Source organism: Callorhinus ursinus, unplaced genomic scaffold (genome assembly GCF_003265705.2).
Source record: "Callorhinus ursinus isolate GAN/ISIS: 27379988/994484 unplaced genomic scaffold, GSC_fseal_2.0 scaffold13, whole genome shotgun sequence".
Taxonomy (NCBI): domain Eukaryota; kingdom Metazoa; phylum Chordata; class Mammalia; order Carnivora; family Otariidae; genus Callorhinus; species Callorhinus ursinus.
The window spans coordinates 43714432-43732170 of record NW_027397075.1 but is presented as its reverse complement, the minus strand read 5'-3'; the positions used below and the strand labels follow the sequence as shown (position 1 = coordinate 43732170).

The window sequence follows — 17739 nt, the reverse complement described above, 5'->3', positions numbered from 1 at the left end:
GAGCACCTAAAGCATGTACTATACAGTTCCTTTGAATACGTTTGATCCTTAACTATTTAGCCTGTTTTACTCAATTTGGATTAATGTTGATCCATCCTTAAGTTTTATGAAGAACAAATATTAAAATGAAAAACTGTTTGACAATTCTTTGCAAATATAAACGTCTTGTGTGAATTATTCTTGCTACAGTATTGATATTAATTGCAATAACAACACTGCCGCTTCCCAGGCAGGCGGTAGAGAGCAGCTGTAAGGCCAACGGGAGTTAGACGGAAGAAGTCAGGGGAGGTGCCTCCAGCATGTTCGGCCCAGAAGGGGCGGAGCCTCGAGGAATGTACCCAAACCCAGCCCCTTACCCCGCCCCTTTCGTCGGCGCGGCGTAGGCGGTTACCATGGGGATGACGTCTGGAGGGCGGGGCGGGGCGGGGCTATGGAGAGGAGGAGGAAGATGGCGGGAGGGCGGCTCTGAGGAGACCTCGGCGGCGGCGGAGGAGGAGAGAAGCGCAGCGCCGTGCCGCGCCGGGGCCCATGTGGGGAGGAGTCGGAGTCGCTGTTGCCGCCGCCGCCGCCGCCGCCGCCTGTAACTGCTGGACCCGAGTGGGAGTGAGGGGGAAACGGCAGGATGAAGTTCGCCGAGCACCTCTCCGCGCACATCACTCCCGAGTGGAGGAAGCAATACATCCAGTATGAGGTACCGGCGGCCGCCGGGGTGTGGGAGGACTCGGAGGGGCCACCTTCTCGCCAGTCCCGACCTCCACTGCCGCCTTCCGCTCCCGCTGCCTCCCCGCCGCCTGGGAAGACTTTGACCCGGTGCGGCGGGAAGCCACTGCGGCATCCCCGCCCCGGCTGGCCCCCTCTGGGCCCCGCTGACCTTCCCCTCCCCCGCAGCCCCGCTGCCGCCGGGGTAACGGATATGCAGGCGGCGGGCCGGGAGGGAGGGCACAGCTCGGCCGGGGCTGGGGAATAGTGGTGGGAGGGCGAGCCGCAGGTTGGGGAGTCGGGGTAGGAGGGCAGCCCGGGGTCGCGGCGGTTTCGCGCTAATCCCCTCCTCCCCACTCACTCTGACCTCTCGTCCCCACCCTGGGCGAGCGCCCCCTCGCCAAGGTTAGGTTTTGTTTCTCTCTGCTCACCTCTCACCGAGGAATCCTTCTCTTCCGAGATAAGCCCCTTTAGTGATTTTCTTCATTCCACAGAACCCTTCCGCTTTTCCCCACTTGCCCACTGTTGACAAAGGCTTTGTAACAGGGTTGAAACTTGATTTAAATGTATATCACATATGCAGTGGTTTCTGTATGCAAACGTTTTGTAATCATCTATTCTGTTTTGGTAAGACGGTGACTGGTCTTACTGATTGCATGAAGTATACAAAGTAATCCCATCTCAGGTTTTGACTCTCCTCTTGTTTTGGAATGGAGTGCAGGGGGAAAAGGAAGAAGGGAAGAGAAGAAAATAATTAAAATTTTCAGGTTTTCTCTCCTAAGATTTTTGTTAGCTAAGGAGAAAACTACTGTATTGTAAACAATGTACTTTTAAAACATACCTGTGTATTACAGATATCTTGGCCCTCCCCCCCCCCCCCCCCAGTTTCTGTGATAACAGCTCCTGGAGAGTATTCAATAGGTACTGATAAGGAACCTTACATTAATATAGGGAAAAGTAAAGATAATGAACCCATTTATATATTCATTCAGAAGGCAAGATACCCGAAGAGCTTTAAGCACTGCAATAGGTTATTCTCAGTAGCTGGCAATTCAGCTCCTGGATAGAGAAAGAAAGACTTAGCTGTAACCTCCAGGAATTCACATCTATGTATGTGCAGGAACAAAGAGTATAAAATCAATATGAACACAAATATGTTAGCTACATTTTATGAATTAAAATATTTTAGTTCTCTATTTAATTTCTATTTAAGTTCAGTGATAGGATGTTTAGGCAATAAGCACAAAGTTTATTTTTCATATAGCAGATGTAATAATTTCAGAAGACAGGGAAAGGGGTGTAGGTAAACAGAACCTTGAAGATTGTAAAATAAATTCACCTTGTAAAATACAGTATTTGATTATTGCCAGAAATGAAACGCCCAGAATTATTAATGCTTTCTTGTCACTTAATTTTCTTATAGTGTTTTTGGCTACATTTTGTAAGAATGAAAGAAGGCACTAGCTTTTCAGTCTGGACTTTTTTGATTTATTGTTTCCAGTAACATTTGGTCAGTTTTAAAACCTTGACTAGCGTCCAGATGATGGTTTTTATTGAAAGGAGGGTATTGGTCTTTCATCTTGTAGTAGTAATTTTCAGCACCACTGCCAGTTCTTCATAGAGGCATAGGACACAGCATGCTGAAGCAACATCTTATACTTGTTATATGGTATGGAATGCTTGATTTGGACAAAAGTAATAGTGGCTGGTTGTATGCTGTGATTCATTTTAGGTATTATAGCACTTAACTGTCTCATAGAACTGTGTTAATTTGGAATATCTGGGGCTGGAAGGGAAGCATAAGATTTAGTTTGAAAATTCAATTACCTCTTGATTTGTAATGTCAGCTTTGTGGCTAGAGTAACCACAGTAATTCTGGGACTTCTCATTCACATACTCCGTTTAGACACTAACACTAATTGGTTAGGTTGGTTACAGAGGGAGAGTAACTGCATTATCTTTCCTGGGGCAATTATAATTTATTATTAAAAAATTCATTTATTGTGGATAATTGAAATTTTATTCTGCAGAGTCCCTACGACATGACTCCTGTCCCAGATAAACTCACTGTTTGGTAGATAAAATTAAAAAAGGGGACTTTTCGGGATGCCTGGGTGGCTCAGTCCTTAAGCGTATGCCTTTGGCTCAGGTCATGATCCCAGGGTCCTGGGATCAAGCCCTGCATCGGGCTCCCTGCTCTGCGGGAAGCCTGCTTTTCCCTCTCCCACTCCCCCTGCTTGTGTTCCGTCTTTTGCTGTGTCTCTCTCTGTCAAATAAATAAATAAATCTTTAAAAAAAAAGGGGGGGGACTTTTCTTTGTGAATTGGAGCCATGAAAGACATTTATTTGTCTTATTATTTATTTGTTGTATATTGTTTCTCAAGAGCTGATGCTATTCCTTTAAAAATACTTAAAGAGGCATAGATAGGAGTTTTCAGAGTCCAGGCATTTTGGCAACTTAAAAACTTTGGGGAAAAATGACATCCTAAAAGAGATTTGCTGTTGCTAGAGAAAAGAACCTTCTTATAATGCAGTAACATGTAGTTTCTCATGTATGAAGATCACGTTCTGAAACACTGTTAGTAGAACAGACGCCCGAGTTTGTTTTTCAAGCAGTGGTGGTGAAACTTTGGGGTGTTACCCCTGATGTGTAGCCTAGGGTGCTTTCTAGTGCTGTGAACCACTATGAACTGTTCAGCTTCTTTGGTTTTTATGTCATTTCACTACATTAAATTTTATTTGAAATAAGCAGAGCATTAGAAACTGAAAATTTTGTTTCACGTCTATAATTATTTGTATAATTGTGTATACATGGTCACACAATAAATGCTAGTTCTTGTATATAATAGCCATGAGACCCTGGGGACAATCTTTTTGCCTTTTCAGGGCTCTTTCCTTTTCTATAAGATAAGACTATGGGCCAGAGCTTTTCAAGTTCCATCGTGGTTCGTAGGTTTTTGGTTTAATTTTTTTTTTTTTTAAGATTTTATTTATTTGACAGAGGGAGACACAGTGAAAGAGGGAACACAAGCAGGGGGAGTGGCAGAGGGAGAAGCAGGCTTCCCGCTGAGCAGGGAGCCCGATGCGGGGCTTGATCCCAGGACCCTGGGATCATGACCTGAGCCGAAGGCAGACGCCTAACGACTGAGCCACCCAAGCACCCCTTTTGGTTTAATTTTTAATGGTTTTTGGTTTTTGGAATGTTAAAAATTATTAATATTAGTGACATCAATACCCTACTAGAGTTTCTAATTAAAAAATAAATTGTGGAGTTCATAAACTCAATCTTCATAGGCAGAATAATAAAGCACAAAAGAGAGCAACGATAAGAAACCATATAAAGAAAATTTATTTGATGCATTTGTGAATAGTTTTTACAGAGAATAAACACAAATGAGCAGAGGCCATCCCTGTTTCCAGTAATCTGTTTGAGTATAAATCTTGGCATAGAAAATAGAACATCAATAAATCTTTATGAGAACACTTTCAAAAAAATTTAGAATCAGTAATTGCAATTTTAGAGCTCTGTAATTGATTAATCAAAATTAACAGACCAGTTTCAACCACATAGACTAGTATGACTGTGTTAATATTTTACAGAATATTAGCAAAACAAGCAAATATATTTGGTGCCTTAGGCTGGTGACTTGTGTTTTCATCCCTAGGGTCCTGTGCTGCTTTGGTTTCTCAGGAATTAGGAATGGTTTTTTTCAGTGTATACTGTAGTTTTGTAAGATACTAAAATAATGAGGTATCTCAATTTCAGGACTTTCAAGGGAGTTTAAACACTATCTACCTTCTTGTTTTTTTCAGACAGGGAAACAAAGGTCCAGAGAGGTTAAATTATTTGTCCGGGATCATTTATAGATAGCTTGTCTCTTGAGCATAGAAGTATAAGCATTGGGAGTCATGCCACCCTAGCTGTGTGACCCTGATGAAATTACTTCCTCTTTCTGGGTTTTAGGTTTTTCATTTGTCAAGTGAGAGAATTGGACTTGATGGTTTCTAAACTCACAGGGCTGTATTTTCCAAGGACCCATCTAGCTTTAAATTTCTGTCTGTTTTTATGGTTTAATTATGTTTGATATATGAAGAAGACAGAACTTAAATTTAGGACTATTATTATAACTTAAAATTTTTTAATTTCAATTTAATTTAATTAACATATACTGTAGTATTAATTTCAGAAGTAGAATTCAGTGATTCATCAGTTGCATACAGTGCTCATTACTTCAGGTGCCCTCCTTAATGCCCATCACCCAGTTATCTCATCACCTACCCACCTCCCCTCCAGCAACCCTCAGTTTGTTCCCTATAGTTAAGAGTCTCTTGTGGTTTGCCTCCCTCTCTGTTTTCTAGGACTATTATTAATAGCATTTTTTTACATTAAGATTCTTTCAGAAAAATTTTGAAGAGATTTTAATCTGTGAATGGAAAGCTGACCCAATGAAACTTTTATTTAACTTAAATACATAAAAAGTGATAATCCTGGATTAATTTTTTGTTGTAAGATTTGGAAAAGGAGAGATTCTGTATAAACTGTACATCCCTTTTTTTCAAGTGTAAGGAAACATTGCCGTGACATTATTGTGATTTTCGTTTTTAGAACTATCCCATGAGAACACTTGTGTTGCAGGCTTCAGTTTCCCAAAGGTATTATGTTGATTCATTAGGGTTAACTTATCTTGCTAGAACTTGTTTGAAATTTCCAGTTTGGCCACCCGATGGGGCACAAACCACTTTTTCTTTCAGGCACTTCTGCAAATGAAAGTACAGTATAGCATATTTAAGATAACACTTGTAAATAAGATGCCTGGCATTTACCAGTGTTTCTTAAATGAGTAAATGAATGTTGTATAAAAGAGGAACCCATTACTATTCTTTATTATATTTGTATAATGAAGTATGGTTAGGGTGAGTATCTGGAAAGATTATACTTGTCCATCTATCCCTGAAGGTTGGTTTTAGATCAACTTTTGGGTGAAGGCCCAGATCAGAAGAACATAAGAATCTTATGTGACCCATGGTGACCATGGAAAATTAGTCTTGGCTTCAAATCCAGTCCTAATCTGGAAAGCATTTGAGAGACTGATTGAGTTGTGCTGGCTAGGGGTTTTAAGTATATTTGTATCATAGTCCCCAAAGGAGAGTACCCCAAACTCCATGGAATAAAAGAAGATAATATTAGAACTGTTAGTTATATTCATTTTTATGCATAAGACAAGGAAGAAATAAAATTTTACTGATATTAATAAATGGATCAATTTGATGACCTTGTTAGGAGGTATTGTGAGAAAAAGAGAAGGATTGCTAATAGTTTTCTTACTTGTTTGTTCACTTTCAGCAGATATCACTTCATCTAGTTTATAGGTATGTAGAATTTATGGATATTATCTAGTTTGGCTGAAGTTACTCTTAAAATGAATGTGACTTAGACTTAAAAAAGACTCCTGTAAAGAAACCTCAACAATAATACACTAAAGCAAACACATGTGAACACAAAAAAAATGATAGAGCTGACAATTCTAGTTCTAGTTTTTGGTCAGCCAAATTACAGATAAAAACAATGACACTTTATATTTATTTATTTATTTAAAGATTTTACTTATTTATTTGAGAGAGAGAGAGCACAAGCAGGGGGAGCAGCAGAGGGAGAGGGAGAAGCAGGCTTCCCACTGAGCAGGGAGCCCAACGTGGGGATCGAGCCCCGGACTCTGAGATCGTGACCCGAGTGGAAGGTAGACACCTAACCGACTGAGCCACCCAGGTGCCCCAACAATGACTCTTTAATGGATTGGATAAGAAGTTTGCCAAAAAAAAATCAAAATAATTAAGATAATTCTTTGAAATAAGATTTTACATCCACTGTCATCCACAATGAACTTCACCCTAAGCATATATTAAGCATTAAGAGTATCCTGCCTTTGTTAGGTCTATTTTTCAGTTTATAACCATTATAATTAAGTTTCACAATCAACTAGTTCCTGAAGTTTGAACTAGACCTTTGAAATACTGTATCACAAAATGTTAAACTCAGGTTTTAAAAATAATGAAGCTTTTCAGTTATGTTGTTTTCTGAAAGTATTGTTATTGATGGTCATTTCTTAGATTAAAAGTATTTTTGTATATTTATAAGTGAAAGATAAAAATTGTTTATTTTGTCATTGTCTCAACTTTTAGAAACTATTTAAAAATTCTGTTTTAGGGGTGCCTAGGTGGCTCGGTTGGTTAAGCATCTGGCTCTTGATTTTGGCTCAGGTCATGATCTCAGGGCCCTGGGATTGAGCCCCATGTTGGGCTTTGCACTGAGCGTGGAGTCTGCTTAGATTCTCTTTCTCCCTCTGCCTCTGCTTATGCACTCCCTCTCTCAAAATAAATAAATAAAATCCTTAAAAAATAAAAAATTCTGTTTTATAATGTACACAGTTGTAGAGGATATCATTTATCAATAAATATACATATACTAGAAGTACATAGTAAGCTTTTGTTTTTGTATTTGATAGGGATATGATATAAAAAAAAGGTTTGGAAGACTTTGCTCAAGTTGTGCAGCTTAATCCAAGCTGGTTTGTGGTGTTGTCTGGTATTGAACTGGCCTTTGGGATTGAGAGAGTGTTAGAATTCACTAGGGTTGTCATTTGCTTTTTCACATATTCCTGTTACCTAATAAATGCTGAAAGAAGCCAAGTTGACAAAGCTCACGAATAAATGCCTTAAGTTATTTATTCATTCCAACAAATATTTATAGGGATTCTATTATTTGCTGTAGGCTGATCGATTTGTGTGGAAATTCTAGCTCTTTCATTATCTTAAAAATAGAAAAAAAATAAGTATTTTTTTTTTAAGATTTTATTTATTTATTTGAGAGAGCGAGAAAGAGCACATGAGAGTGGGGAGGGTCAGAGGGAGAAGCAGACTCCCCGCTGAGCAGGGAGCCAGATGCAGGACTCGATCCTGGGACTCCAGGATCATGACTTGAGCCGAAGGCAGTTGCTCAACCAATGAGCCACCCAGGCGCCCCAAAAATAGTATTTTTTTTAAAGATTTTATTTATTTGAGAGAGAGAGAAAGAAAGAGAGCACATGAGAGGGGGGAGGGTCAGAGGGAGAAGCAGACTCCCTGCTGAGCAGGGAGCCCGATGTGGGACTCGATCCAGGGACTCCAGGATCATGACCTGAGCCGAAGGCAGTCGCTTAACCAACTGAGCCACCCAGGCGCTCTGTTTTTTTGTTTTGTTTTTGGTTTTATATTTCAGTCAATGCGGTGTTTTCAGAATTAAAAATTGTGTGGAAAGGGAAGATTGCAGATTAAGGACTTGAAACACTGTTATAAATTTGGATCCCTTTGTAAATGATGTGGAAGACTTTCTCCTTAGCTTTTTAAACTTTTTATGTTATACACCTTTGGATCTAATTTGTTTTTATTTTTTAAAAATAGTTTATTTTTAGGGGGGAGGGGCAGAGGGAAAGAATCTCAAGCTGACTCCCTGCTGAGCATGGAGTTCAACACTGGGCTGGACTCTCGATCTCACAACCCTGAGATCATGACCTGAGTTGAAATCAAAGAGTTGTACACTTAGCCGACTGAGCCACCCAGGTGCTCCTAAATCTAATTTGTTTTTAGTAACAGATTTAGTTACCTCTTTCTTCCCATCACCATACAGGTGTGGTTTATCTATAGGGACTAATCAGAAAATTCTTAAAAAGTTGTTTGGTTGTTAGAGGTCAGAGGAAAGTATAATTAACCTGATGTAAGCATAACTTAACCTGTATATTCTCTGTAACAAGAGGACAATGTGTTTTTTTTTTTATTTTGTTAGTCACCATACAGTACATCATTAGTTTTTGAAGAAGTGTTCCATGATTCATTGTTTGTGTATAATACCCAGTGCTCCATGCAATACGGACCCTCCTTAATACCCATCGCCGGGCCAACCCATCCCCCCACCCCCCTCCCCTTTAAAACCCTCAGTTTGTTTCTTGGAGTTTGTAGTCTCTCGAGGACAACATGTTGATTAAGTAGACATAGTCTTCTCTTATTTGTTAGGGATGACCTGCAGTATTTAGAAAGACAGATTAGGAATGAGGAGCTATAAATCCTTAGACCTAGTTCTGTTACTGACTATTCATAAAGAATTAGTGAACAAGTGATATTTTTGAAGATTGAAGGGCTGAAATGTAACTATTCAGGAAAGTGGGAAGTTTTTAGATTATTGTGTGACTTATTTAGGGTAAATTGGTAAAGTTGTAATTCAGAGTAATCCATGTGCTTTTGAGGCTTTTTCTGTACCTTAGAGCAGTGGTTCTTAAACTTTTTGCTTTGGGACCACTTGAAACTCTTGACAATTATTGAGGATTCCAGTGTCTACTGATATATGCTGTATTAGAAATTAAAACTGAGAAATGCTTAAAACACAGGAATATATAAGCATACCTACTAGACGCTGTTTACTTGTCAAAGAACAAGAGTGAAAAAGCAAATGAAGTTTTGTATTATTATTAAAAAAGAGAGTTTGGATCTTTTGGGCTCCCTGAAAGGCTTTCTATTTTTTTAAGTTTATTTAAGTAATCTCTACACCTAATGTGGGGCTCAATCTTACGACTCCAAGATCAAGAATTGCATCTTCTTCTGGCTGAGCCAGCCAGGCGCCCCTCCCTGAAAGGGTTTCTGAGAGTTGTTGCCATGGAGCATAGTACTCCTTTCAGAAAGTTCAGAGATGGCCTGAGAAAATGTTCTCTAGTTTTAGGAAGCACAAAGAGGGATAAGGGAATCTCTTGGGTGAGAATTCTCTGGTATCTCCCCTACTACTAAAGATGTTCATTCGGGAAAAGTGAAGTTGGCTTCCTTGGGATTCCCAATTCCATTCTCTTTTCGAATTGAATTAGTAGATATGTGGTCAGCTTGTCATTAAGGAGAATGGAATAAACACTTATTGAGCAGTTAGGAACCCAGTGTCAGCTGTTTTCCATGGGTTAATTTCCTTTAATCTTCACAAGATAGATGATTTATTATTTTCATTTTATTTTTTTTTAAGATTTTATTATTTGAGAAAGAGAGAATGAGAGACAGAGAGCAAGAGAGGGAAGAGGGTCAGAGGGAGAAGCAGACTCCCTGCTGAGCAGGGAGCCCAATGTGGGACTGGATCCCGGGACTCCGGGATCATGACCTGAGCCGAAGGCAGTCGCTTAACCAACTGAGCCACCCAGGCGCCCCGTTAGTTTCATTTTAGAGAGATTAATCAATTTGTTCATGGCTACACACCTAGCAAGTAGTAGAGCCAGAATTTGAAATAGAATCTGTCATAATTTGGAGCTCTTGCCTTTTTTTTTTTTTTTTTTAAAGATTTTATTTATTTGACAGAGAGAGACACAGCGAGAGAGGGAACACAAAGCCGGGGGAGTGGGAGAGGGAGAAGCAGGCTTCCCGCGGAGCAGGGAGCCCGATGCGGGGCTCAAGCCCAGGACCCTGGGATCATGACCTGAGCCGAAGGCAGATGCTTAACAACTGAGCCACCCAGGCGCCCCTGGAACTCTTGCTTTTATACAGAATTGTAAATAACAACAGTGGTGGTACCAGGGGCCGTAACAACAACTGTGATTTTCTGAGTGCTTACAGTGTTAGGCACTGTGGTAAGTACTTTAAAAACATTTTCACTTTAGAGCAGGCCATTTAGATAGGTTGATAGCTAGCTCTGTTTATAGATTGGGGAAACTGAGTGTTAGGGCCATTGAGTAATTGGTATGTTGATACTGCTAATTGTGGCTTCTCTTAATTCCTACATCATATTGCTTTATGAGAAACCAATAAATTCATTCATTTATACATACATACAGTTACATGTGGTCTGATCTGTTCTTGAGCGCCTACTGAAGTATTGGCAGTTTTTAGTCCCAGGTCTCAGTCTGCATGGTTTGGAGGTAGTGGAGTGTGGTCTGGAGGTCAGAGTTAATTTATATTTTCCCCAAGATTATCTGTCTAACTATTATTAGATAGGCAGTTGAGTTGGTAAATAGAGGGCCTTATGAAGATGAGGCCATAAGAAAGAGATAAGATATTAATGATAAGAGTAAAAAGAGGAAGATAAAAATGGGCATAGCTGTTGCTATGCCAAATTGTGGCATTTGGCTTCTAGATGATAGATCATGGAATGTTAATTAGACCTGTAAGGAATCTCACAGATTATTTAGCCCAATTCCTTTTTTACTTTAATGGGAAATGAGGTTTAGAGGGGTTAAGTAATTCAAGGTTACATGATGTAGTTAGTGGCTGAGTTAACACAATTAATCCTGTTTCATTTTATTGCTTATTATTTTGCCTTATATGCTAGTAGGTTCATATGCATACAGAGGACAAACTCTGAAACCAGACTGCCTAGTTCATATTCCACCTCCACAATTTACTAGCTGAGAGACCTCAGGCAAGTCACTTGACCTCTCTTAACCACCTGAGCCATGGAGGCACCCTGTATTTTTTTTAAATTGGGGTGAGATTCACCTGTATATTCTTAAGTATGACCAAATAGCTTGAGTGAGTTGTTTGTTTTTAGTTATTTTCAATTTTCTAATGAAAATTTAATTTCTAATACTAGAATTGGTTTTAGAGTTGAGAAAGACCTTTCAACCCCTATGTTTTATAGATGAATAAATTGAGGGTAGAGAAGCCAAGATTATGTGGTCAGAGTCTTAAAACTAGCTGATAGGAGAGGCTGGAATAAGAATATTGGCTTCCTGCTCGCTGCTGTACCTTGCTGAAGCTTGTCACTGCTGTATAAATGTGTGTTGTTGTTGTTGCTTTTAAATTTTAAGAATGAATTTTCTTTGTAAGAGTCAATATGAATTTTTTTTTTAAGATTTTATTTATTCATCTGAGAGAGAGAGAATGAGAGAGAGAGAGCACAAGAGGGAAGAGGGTCAGAGGGAGAAGCAAACTCCCCGCTGAGCAGGGAGCCCGATGTGGGACTCGATCCTGGGACTCCGAAGGATCATGACCTGAGCCGAAGGCAGTCGCTCAACCAACTGAGCCACCCAGGCGCCCCAAGAGTCAATATGAATTTAAATGTTCTAATGATTATTCAGATACTCTGCATTAATACACTTACCTGAATCTAATCCGTTAGATCACATTATCAACCTAAAATAAATCTTGTCTGTGTCAGTTAAAAGACTGAGTAAATGAAGAGACGCACACCTTTGAAATACTGTTGTTTACTCTACTGCAGAAAATTGGCCATTGCCCTGTCTAGGTAGAAACATATCTTAGTTGAGAAGACAGGACTGAGGAATTATGGTAAAGCTTGAAGGGTTAGATAGGAATGAGCAAGGCTCAGGAAAGTTGAAAAATCATTTGGCCATTCCTCTGTAATATATGTGTTTGAATGTTAACTCAGGTTACATCTGTTGCCTGTACATTAGGAGTAACTCTCCCTCCCCCTAAGACTTCTTTTGACATGTTACCAAGCCAAATCAGGACGTAGAGAAGATCAGAGTATATATTAAATCAATTCACGAAGTATTCCTGAATGACTGCTTCCGTTTTTTTTAATGATAAAGGGATAACGATAATACTACCAGCTAATGTTTATTGAGTGTTTCTGATGTGCCAGGCATTTTACATTTAATCCTTATCCTCTAAGGCAGGTTTTGTTATCCTTGTTTTAAGAAGACACTGAATCTTAGATTGAGTAAGTTGCCCAAGGTCATATAGCTAGTGAGTGGTAAAAGCTGGAATTCAAACACAGGTGTGTCTTGTTTCAGAGCCTGGATTTTTAACATGGTATTATGCTGTCAGGATCATGCAAGAAGCTAGAGATGTAAAGATAAGTGCCTGTCTTCGAGGAGCTCATAACTTGGGTGGTTTCCTCATCATAGTATACTGTGATTGTGTTACAGAGGAATGCCAATTGATTTTGCTCTGGAGATCAAAAGTATTTATCTTGGAAATTTACACAGAGGTGGCATTTGAACTGGGTACCAGAGATTGAGTACGGTTTGATCACATGGTGAAGAGGAGAAAGGGCACTGGAGGCAATCTAGGCAGATAGAGTAATATTGAACAAAGGCATAAATAGGTGAAAATATCTAAACATATTAATGAACTCTGGTTTAGTAGATAGGCTGGAGAACTGATGAAGTAAGGTTGGAAGTCAGGACTAGGAGAGATCAAGGGGTGAAGGGATGAGTACTTTGCTCAATTTAAACACTTCCTGGGTGTGAACCATCAAGGATTTTAAAGAAGAAGTTATTAGGGAGGGATCAGTACAAAGTGAGATGTATAATTTAGATCTTGGAGGATGCATTGGAGAGAATAAGACCAAAGACAGGAAAACCAGACAGTATGGCCAAAAATATTGAGGGCTTGAATCAATAGCTTATTTAATAAATTTTAGTGTGTATTTTCCCCATATTTTAACATTGAAATCAGAATACATCTTATAGTTAATGCTGTGTCATAGACTAATTGGCAGGCATTTTTCATTTCTAGAATCACAAAAAATAATGGTGTATGTTACTGTTAGTGACATCTTAGATTTGATTAAATTTGATAGAAATAATATATAAAATTTACTTGATGCTTACTGTGTGTATGTCAGGTAGAGTGTATATGCCAGCATCTGGCAGTGTCTGCCATATTTAGCAACTTTTTTTTTTTTTTTTCTAAATAACACAAAGTGAAGGCCATGGGATCTGCCTGGGGTGTCATTAAGGGTTGAGAAAGATTCATAAGAGCCTGGTTGAAGAGTGAATGGGGAAAATAAGAAAAGTTCATGTTTGCCCCCCAGAGTGTGGCTAGAGCTCTAGAAATGAATAACTTTGGTATCGATTTAGAGTTTGCTTATATTGTTTTGTCAGTGATTGCAGATTTAGTCTTTTTATGTAATAAACTCAAATGCAGTTGGTGGTAATGAAATTGAGATACAGTCTTTACTTTGTTTTTCAAATGTTTTCATAATAGCAGGTAACAAAGGTGTTGATAATCAGGTAAGGCACCACTTCTTATCACAGAGTTCATCATATTACGATAAACCTTTCTTTTTGAGTCAAAATGCTTATTGAAATATGAGATTAAAATATAACTATCAAATTATACTGCCATTAGGTATTTGCTATAGAGGGCTACAAAATGTTTTCTCTAGAATTTGTTTGCTTCGTATCATGGACTTTGAAAAGTTCAGTTCTTGATAGATGGAAAAATTAGAAATTACGTTGATTTAGAGACCACTGAGTTTGAAATTATAATAACCCTGTGAGCCTGGGCAGGTCATTTAGCCTTTCTGTGTTAAAATTTTCTTTTCTTTTTTTTTTTTTAATTTTTTTTATTGTTATGTTAATCACCATATATTACATCATTAGTTTTTGATGCAGTGTTCCATGATTCATTGTTTGTTCATAACACCCAGTGCTCCATGCAGAACGTGCCCTCCTCAATACCCATCACCAGGCTAACCCATCCCCCCACCCCCCTACCCTCTAAACCCTCAGTTTGTTTTTCAGAGTCCATCATCTCTCATGGTTCGTCTCCCCCTCTGACATACTCCCCTTTTCTTCCTCTCCTGTTATCTTCTTCTTTTCCTTTTTTCTTAAAATATGTTGCGTTATTTGTTTCAGAAGTACAGATCTGTGATTCAACAGTCTTACACAATTCACAGCGCTCACCGTAGCACATACCCTTCCCAATGTCTATCACCCAGCCATCCCATCCCTCCCACCCCCAACCACTCCAGTAACACTCAGTTTGTTTCCTGAGATTAAGAATTCCTCATATCAGTGAGGTCATGTGATACATGTCTTTCTCTGATTGACTTATTTCACTCAGCATAACACCCTCCAGTTCCATCCACGTCGTTGCAAATGGCAAGATCTCATTCCTTTTGATGGCTGCATAATATTCCATTGTGTATATATACCACATCTTCTTTATCCATTCATCTGTCGATGGGCATCTTGGCTCTTTCCACAGTTTGGCTATTGTGGACATTGCTGCTATAAACATTGGGGTACACGTACCCCTTCGGGTCCCTACATTTTGTGTTAAAATTTTCTTATCCTTAAATTGGGTATAATAATGTCTACTTTAGAGGGTCATGTGAAATGAAATGAATTAATAATTGAAAGCACTTAGGACACTACATATGTACAGTAAGTAATAATACTATGTGTAGTAAGTGTTCTATATGTATTAGCCATTATTACATATCTATCCCTAGTGGTTTGAAACCAACAGTTGAGCAGGGTGCTAGTTGATTTATTTATTCTTGAGACAACTTGGGGAAGGGAGTCAGTGAAACTCTAACTAGGAAGAAAACAACTTAGATACTATTCATTCAATTATTGGACAAATGGAAGTTGAAAGAATCTTACCTTTTTTTTTAAAGATTTTATTTATTTATTTGACAGAGAGACACAGTGAGAGAGGAAACACAAGCAGGGGGAGTGGGAGAGGGAGAAGCAGGCCTCCCGTGGAGCAGGGAGCCCGATGTGGGGGGGATCATGACCTGAGCTGAAGGCACTTAACGACTGAGCCACCCAGGTGCCCCAAGAATTTTACCTTTTTAAAAAAGTCTGGTATTTCACAGAACATAAAGTTTATGTTACTATGTGTTGACAGTTATTGATGAAATAAAAATATTAATTTATACATTTTTTGAAAGTTTCTTTGATTTTTGAGATAGATGAAAACCTGGGAAGAAAGTTGGTAACTTTTTCCTTTTTTCTTCCACACTTTTGTTGTCAAGTCTTATTAGAATTGATTGATAAACATACAATATTAGAGAAAAAAATGTTTTAGGAAAAGAAATTATCAAATACAATATTTTAAAATTCTCCCTTGACCTTTCTTTCATTTTAAAGACAGTATTATATAACATGGTGGGTTTTATGTAGGGAACAGTTAATAAACCATTGTTTATTTACAACTTTAATTACAATGATTTAAAAATTTTAAGTGATCAATAATTATTAATAACAATGTACTGTGCTATTTTGGGAATCTGCCCTGTTAAAACAGAATATCCTATTAAAGTTAACATCTTCCTTTCAAATGATGTAATATGCAAACATACACAATATTGTAGTAGTTGGATCATTTTATTATCATTAATATTTGAAATTAAATAAAAATATCATCGGTAAAAGATAAAATAATACTATTAAACTTTTTTTTTTAAAGATTTTATTTATTTGAGAGAGAGAATGAGAGAGAGAGAGAGCACATGAGAGGAGGGGGGGTCAGAGGGAGAAACAGACTCCCTGCTGAGCAGGGAGCCCGATGCAGGACTTGATCCTGGAACTCCAGGATCATGACCTGAGCCGAAGGCAGTCGCTTAACCAACTGAGCCACCCAGGTGCCCCTAAACCTTTTTTTTTTTTAAAGAAAGGGAGGGAGGAGGGGCAGAGGGAGAGGATGAGAATCCCAAGCAGACTGCACAGCTCAATGTGAGGCTTGATCTCACAACCCTGAGATCATGACCCGAGCTGAAATCAAAGAGTTGGACACTTAACCGACTGAGTCACCCGGGCATCCCCTATTAAACATTTTTGAATGCATCACTCTCTAGTGCCTAGCACAGTGATTTGTTACGTAGGTGCTTCAGTGTTTATGCATTTTATAGGTAGTGAAGGAGGGAAGAATTCACTATAAAGGTTTAAACCTAGGGAAACTGGTAGAGAATAGCTACTTTTGGGGATGGTAAACTTGTGAAATTAGGTCTTAAATATGTTGATTTTGTGTGTGAAATGTTTATATGTAGGAGAAGGAGCTAGAATTTGAAAAATTGTATCAACATTATCATAATTGAGATAGTAATTAAAGAGTTCACTAAGGGAAAGTGTGTAAGGCAGAAAAGTAGAGATGCAAATAGAGGAAGTCTTGGAAAATATATTGTCACAAGAGTCAAGAGTTGTAAAGATAAATGGATTACTAGCAGTGACATGCTGTGTAGACAGGTCAGTGAGAATGAGAATAAAGGATAGGCCTTGGATATTATGACGAAAGGAGCTTCTTGGTGGATTCGGAACATAAATTGTCTTTTGCAAACTGACTTCCAGGTTTTAATAAGTTAAAGTCAATGATACAACATGTGTGTAATTTTCATTTGAGAAATGTGGCTACTAACAGAGTGAGGAAAATAAGATAGAACCTTTAGGAGCAAGTAGGATAAAGCTTTAAAAGGTTCTTTGAGGATATATGAGATCTGTTCATATATGAAGGCAGTAGAGAAAGTAGCTTTAATTTTGTCTGAATTTTTGGCTTTTTTTTTTTTTAAGATTTTATTTATTTGATAGAGAGCGACACAGTGAGAGAGGGAACACAAGCAGGGGGAGAGGCAGAGGGAGAGGGAGAAGCAGGCCTCCCGCGGAGCAGGGAGCCCGATGTGGGGCTCGATCCCAGGACCCTGGGATCATGACCTGAGCCCAAGGCAGACGCTTAACGACTGAGCCACCCAGGCGCCCCTGAATTTTTGGCTTTAATTGCATTTCCCTCATTTACTGGCTGTGAGATGTTCACAAAGTTATTTCTCTGAACCTCAGTTTTCCTGTGTGTAAAATGGGGATACTATTTATTTTTCAGACTTATTGTGAGAATTAGATGTAATAATATATGAAAGTGCCAGCAAGGGGTGAAAATACTCTTCAGTAAAGTATGGCTGTTAATTTCTGTCATTATTAAAAATAAGCCACTGGAGTAACTTTTATTCATTTATTTAACAGACATTTTATTTTAGGGTGTTAGTGCTTAATCCAATAAGACTCTCTTTCAATGTCATGAAATTTCTTGGAAAGCAAATGATGGTAGCTGGACTTTTAGAATCTGTTCCTTGAGAAACTACCTTCTGACAAACGACTGAGCCACCCAAACGCCCCTACAGTAATTCATTTTGTCAGAAGGTAGTTTCCACGACGTTGTACTGTGCTATAAAAATTAACGTGAGATTGCTCTCTGCCCTCAGAATTTACAGCTGCTATCACAATAAATGTAAGAATGAGCCATATAGATTTAATTAGTTAGAAGAGAGTATTTGTTATCAGCTTTATTTTATCATCA

At 38.8% G+C, this 17739-nt stretch overlaps 1 protein-coding gene across 1 annotated transcript in view; it reads left to right on the top strand.

Moving 5' to 3' along the window:
- The first annotated feature begins 431 nt into the window (after positions 1–431).
- The window catches only part of XPR1 (xenotropic and polytropic retrovirus receptor 1), a 252234-nt gene continuing 234926 nt past the window's right edge, over positions 432–17739 (top strand). Inside the window, exon 1 of the mRNA XM_025877687.2 lies at positions 432–691. Within this exon, the coding sequence (XP_025733472.1) occupies positions 623–691 (69 nt within the window). The 5' untranslated portion in view covers positions 432–622. The remainder of the gene's footprint in view (positions 692–17739) is intronic.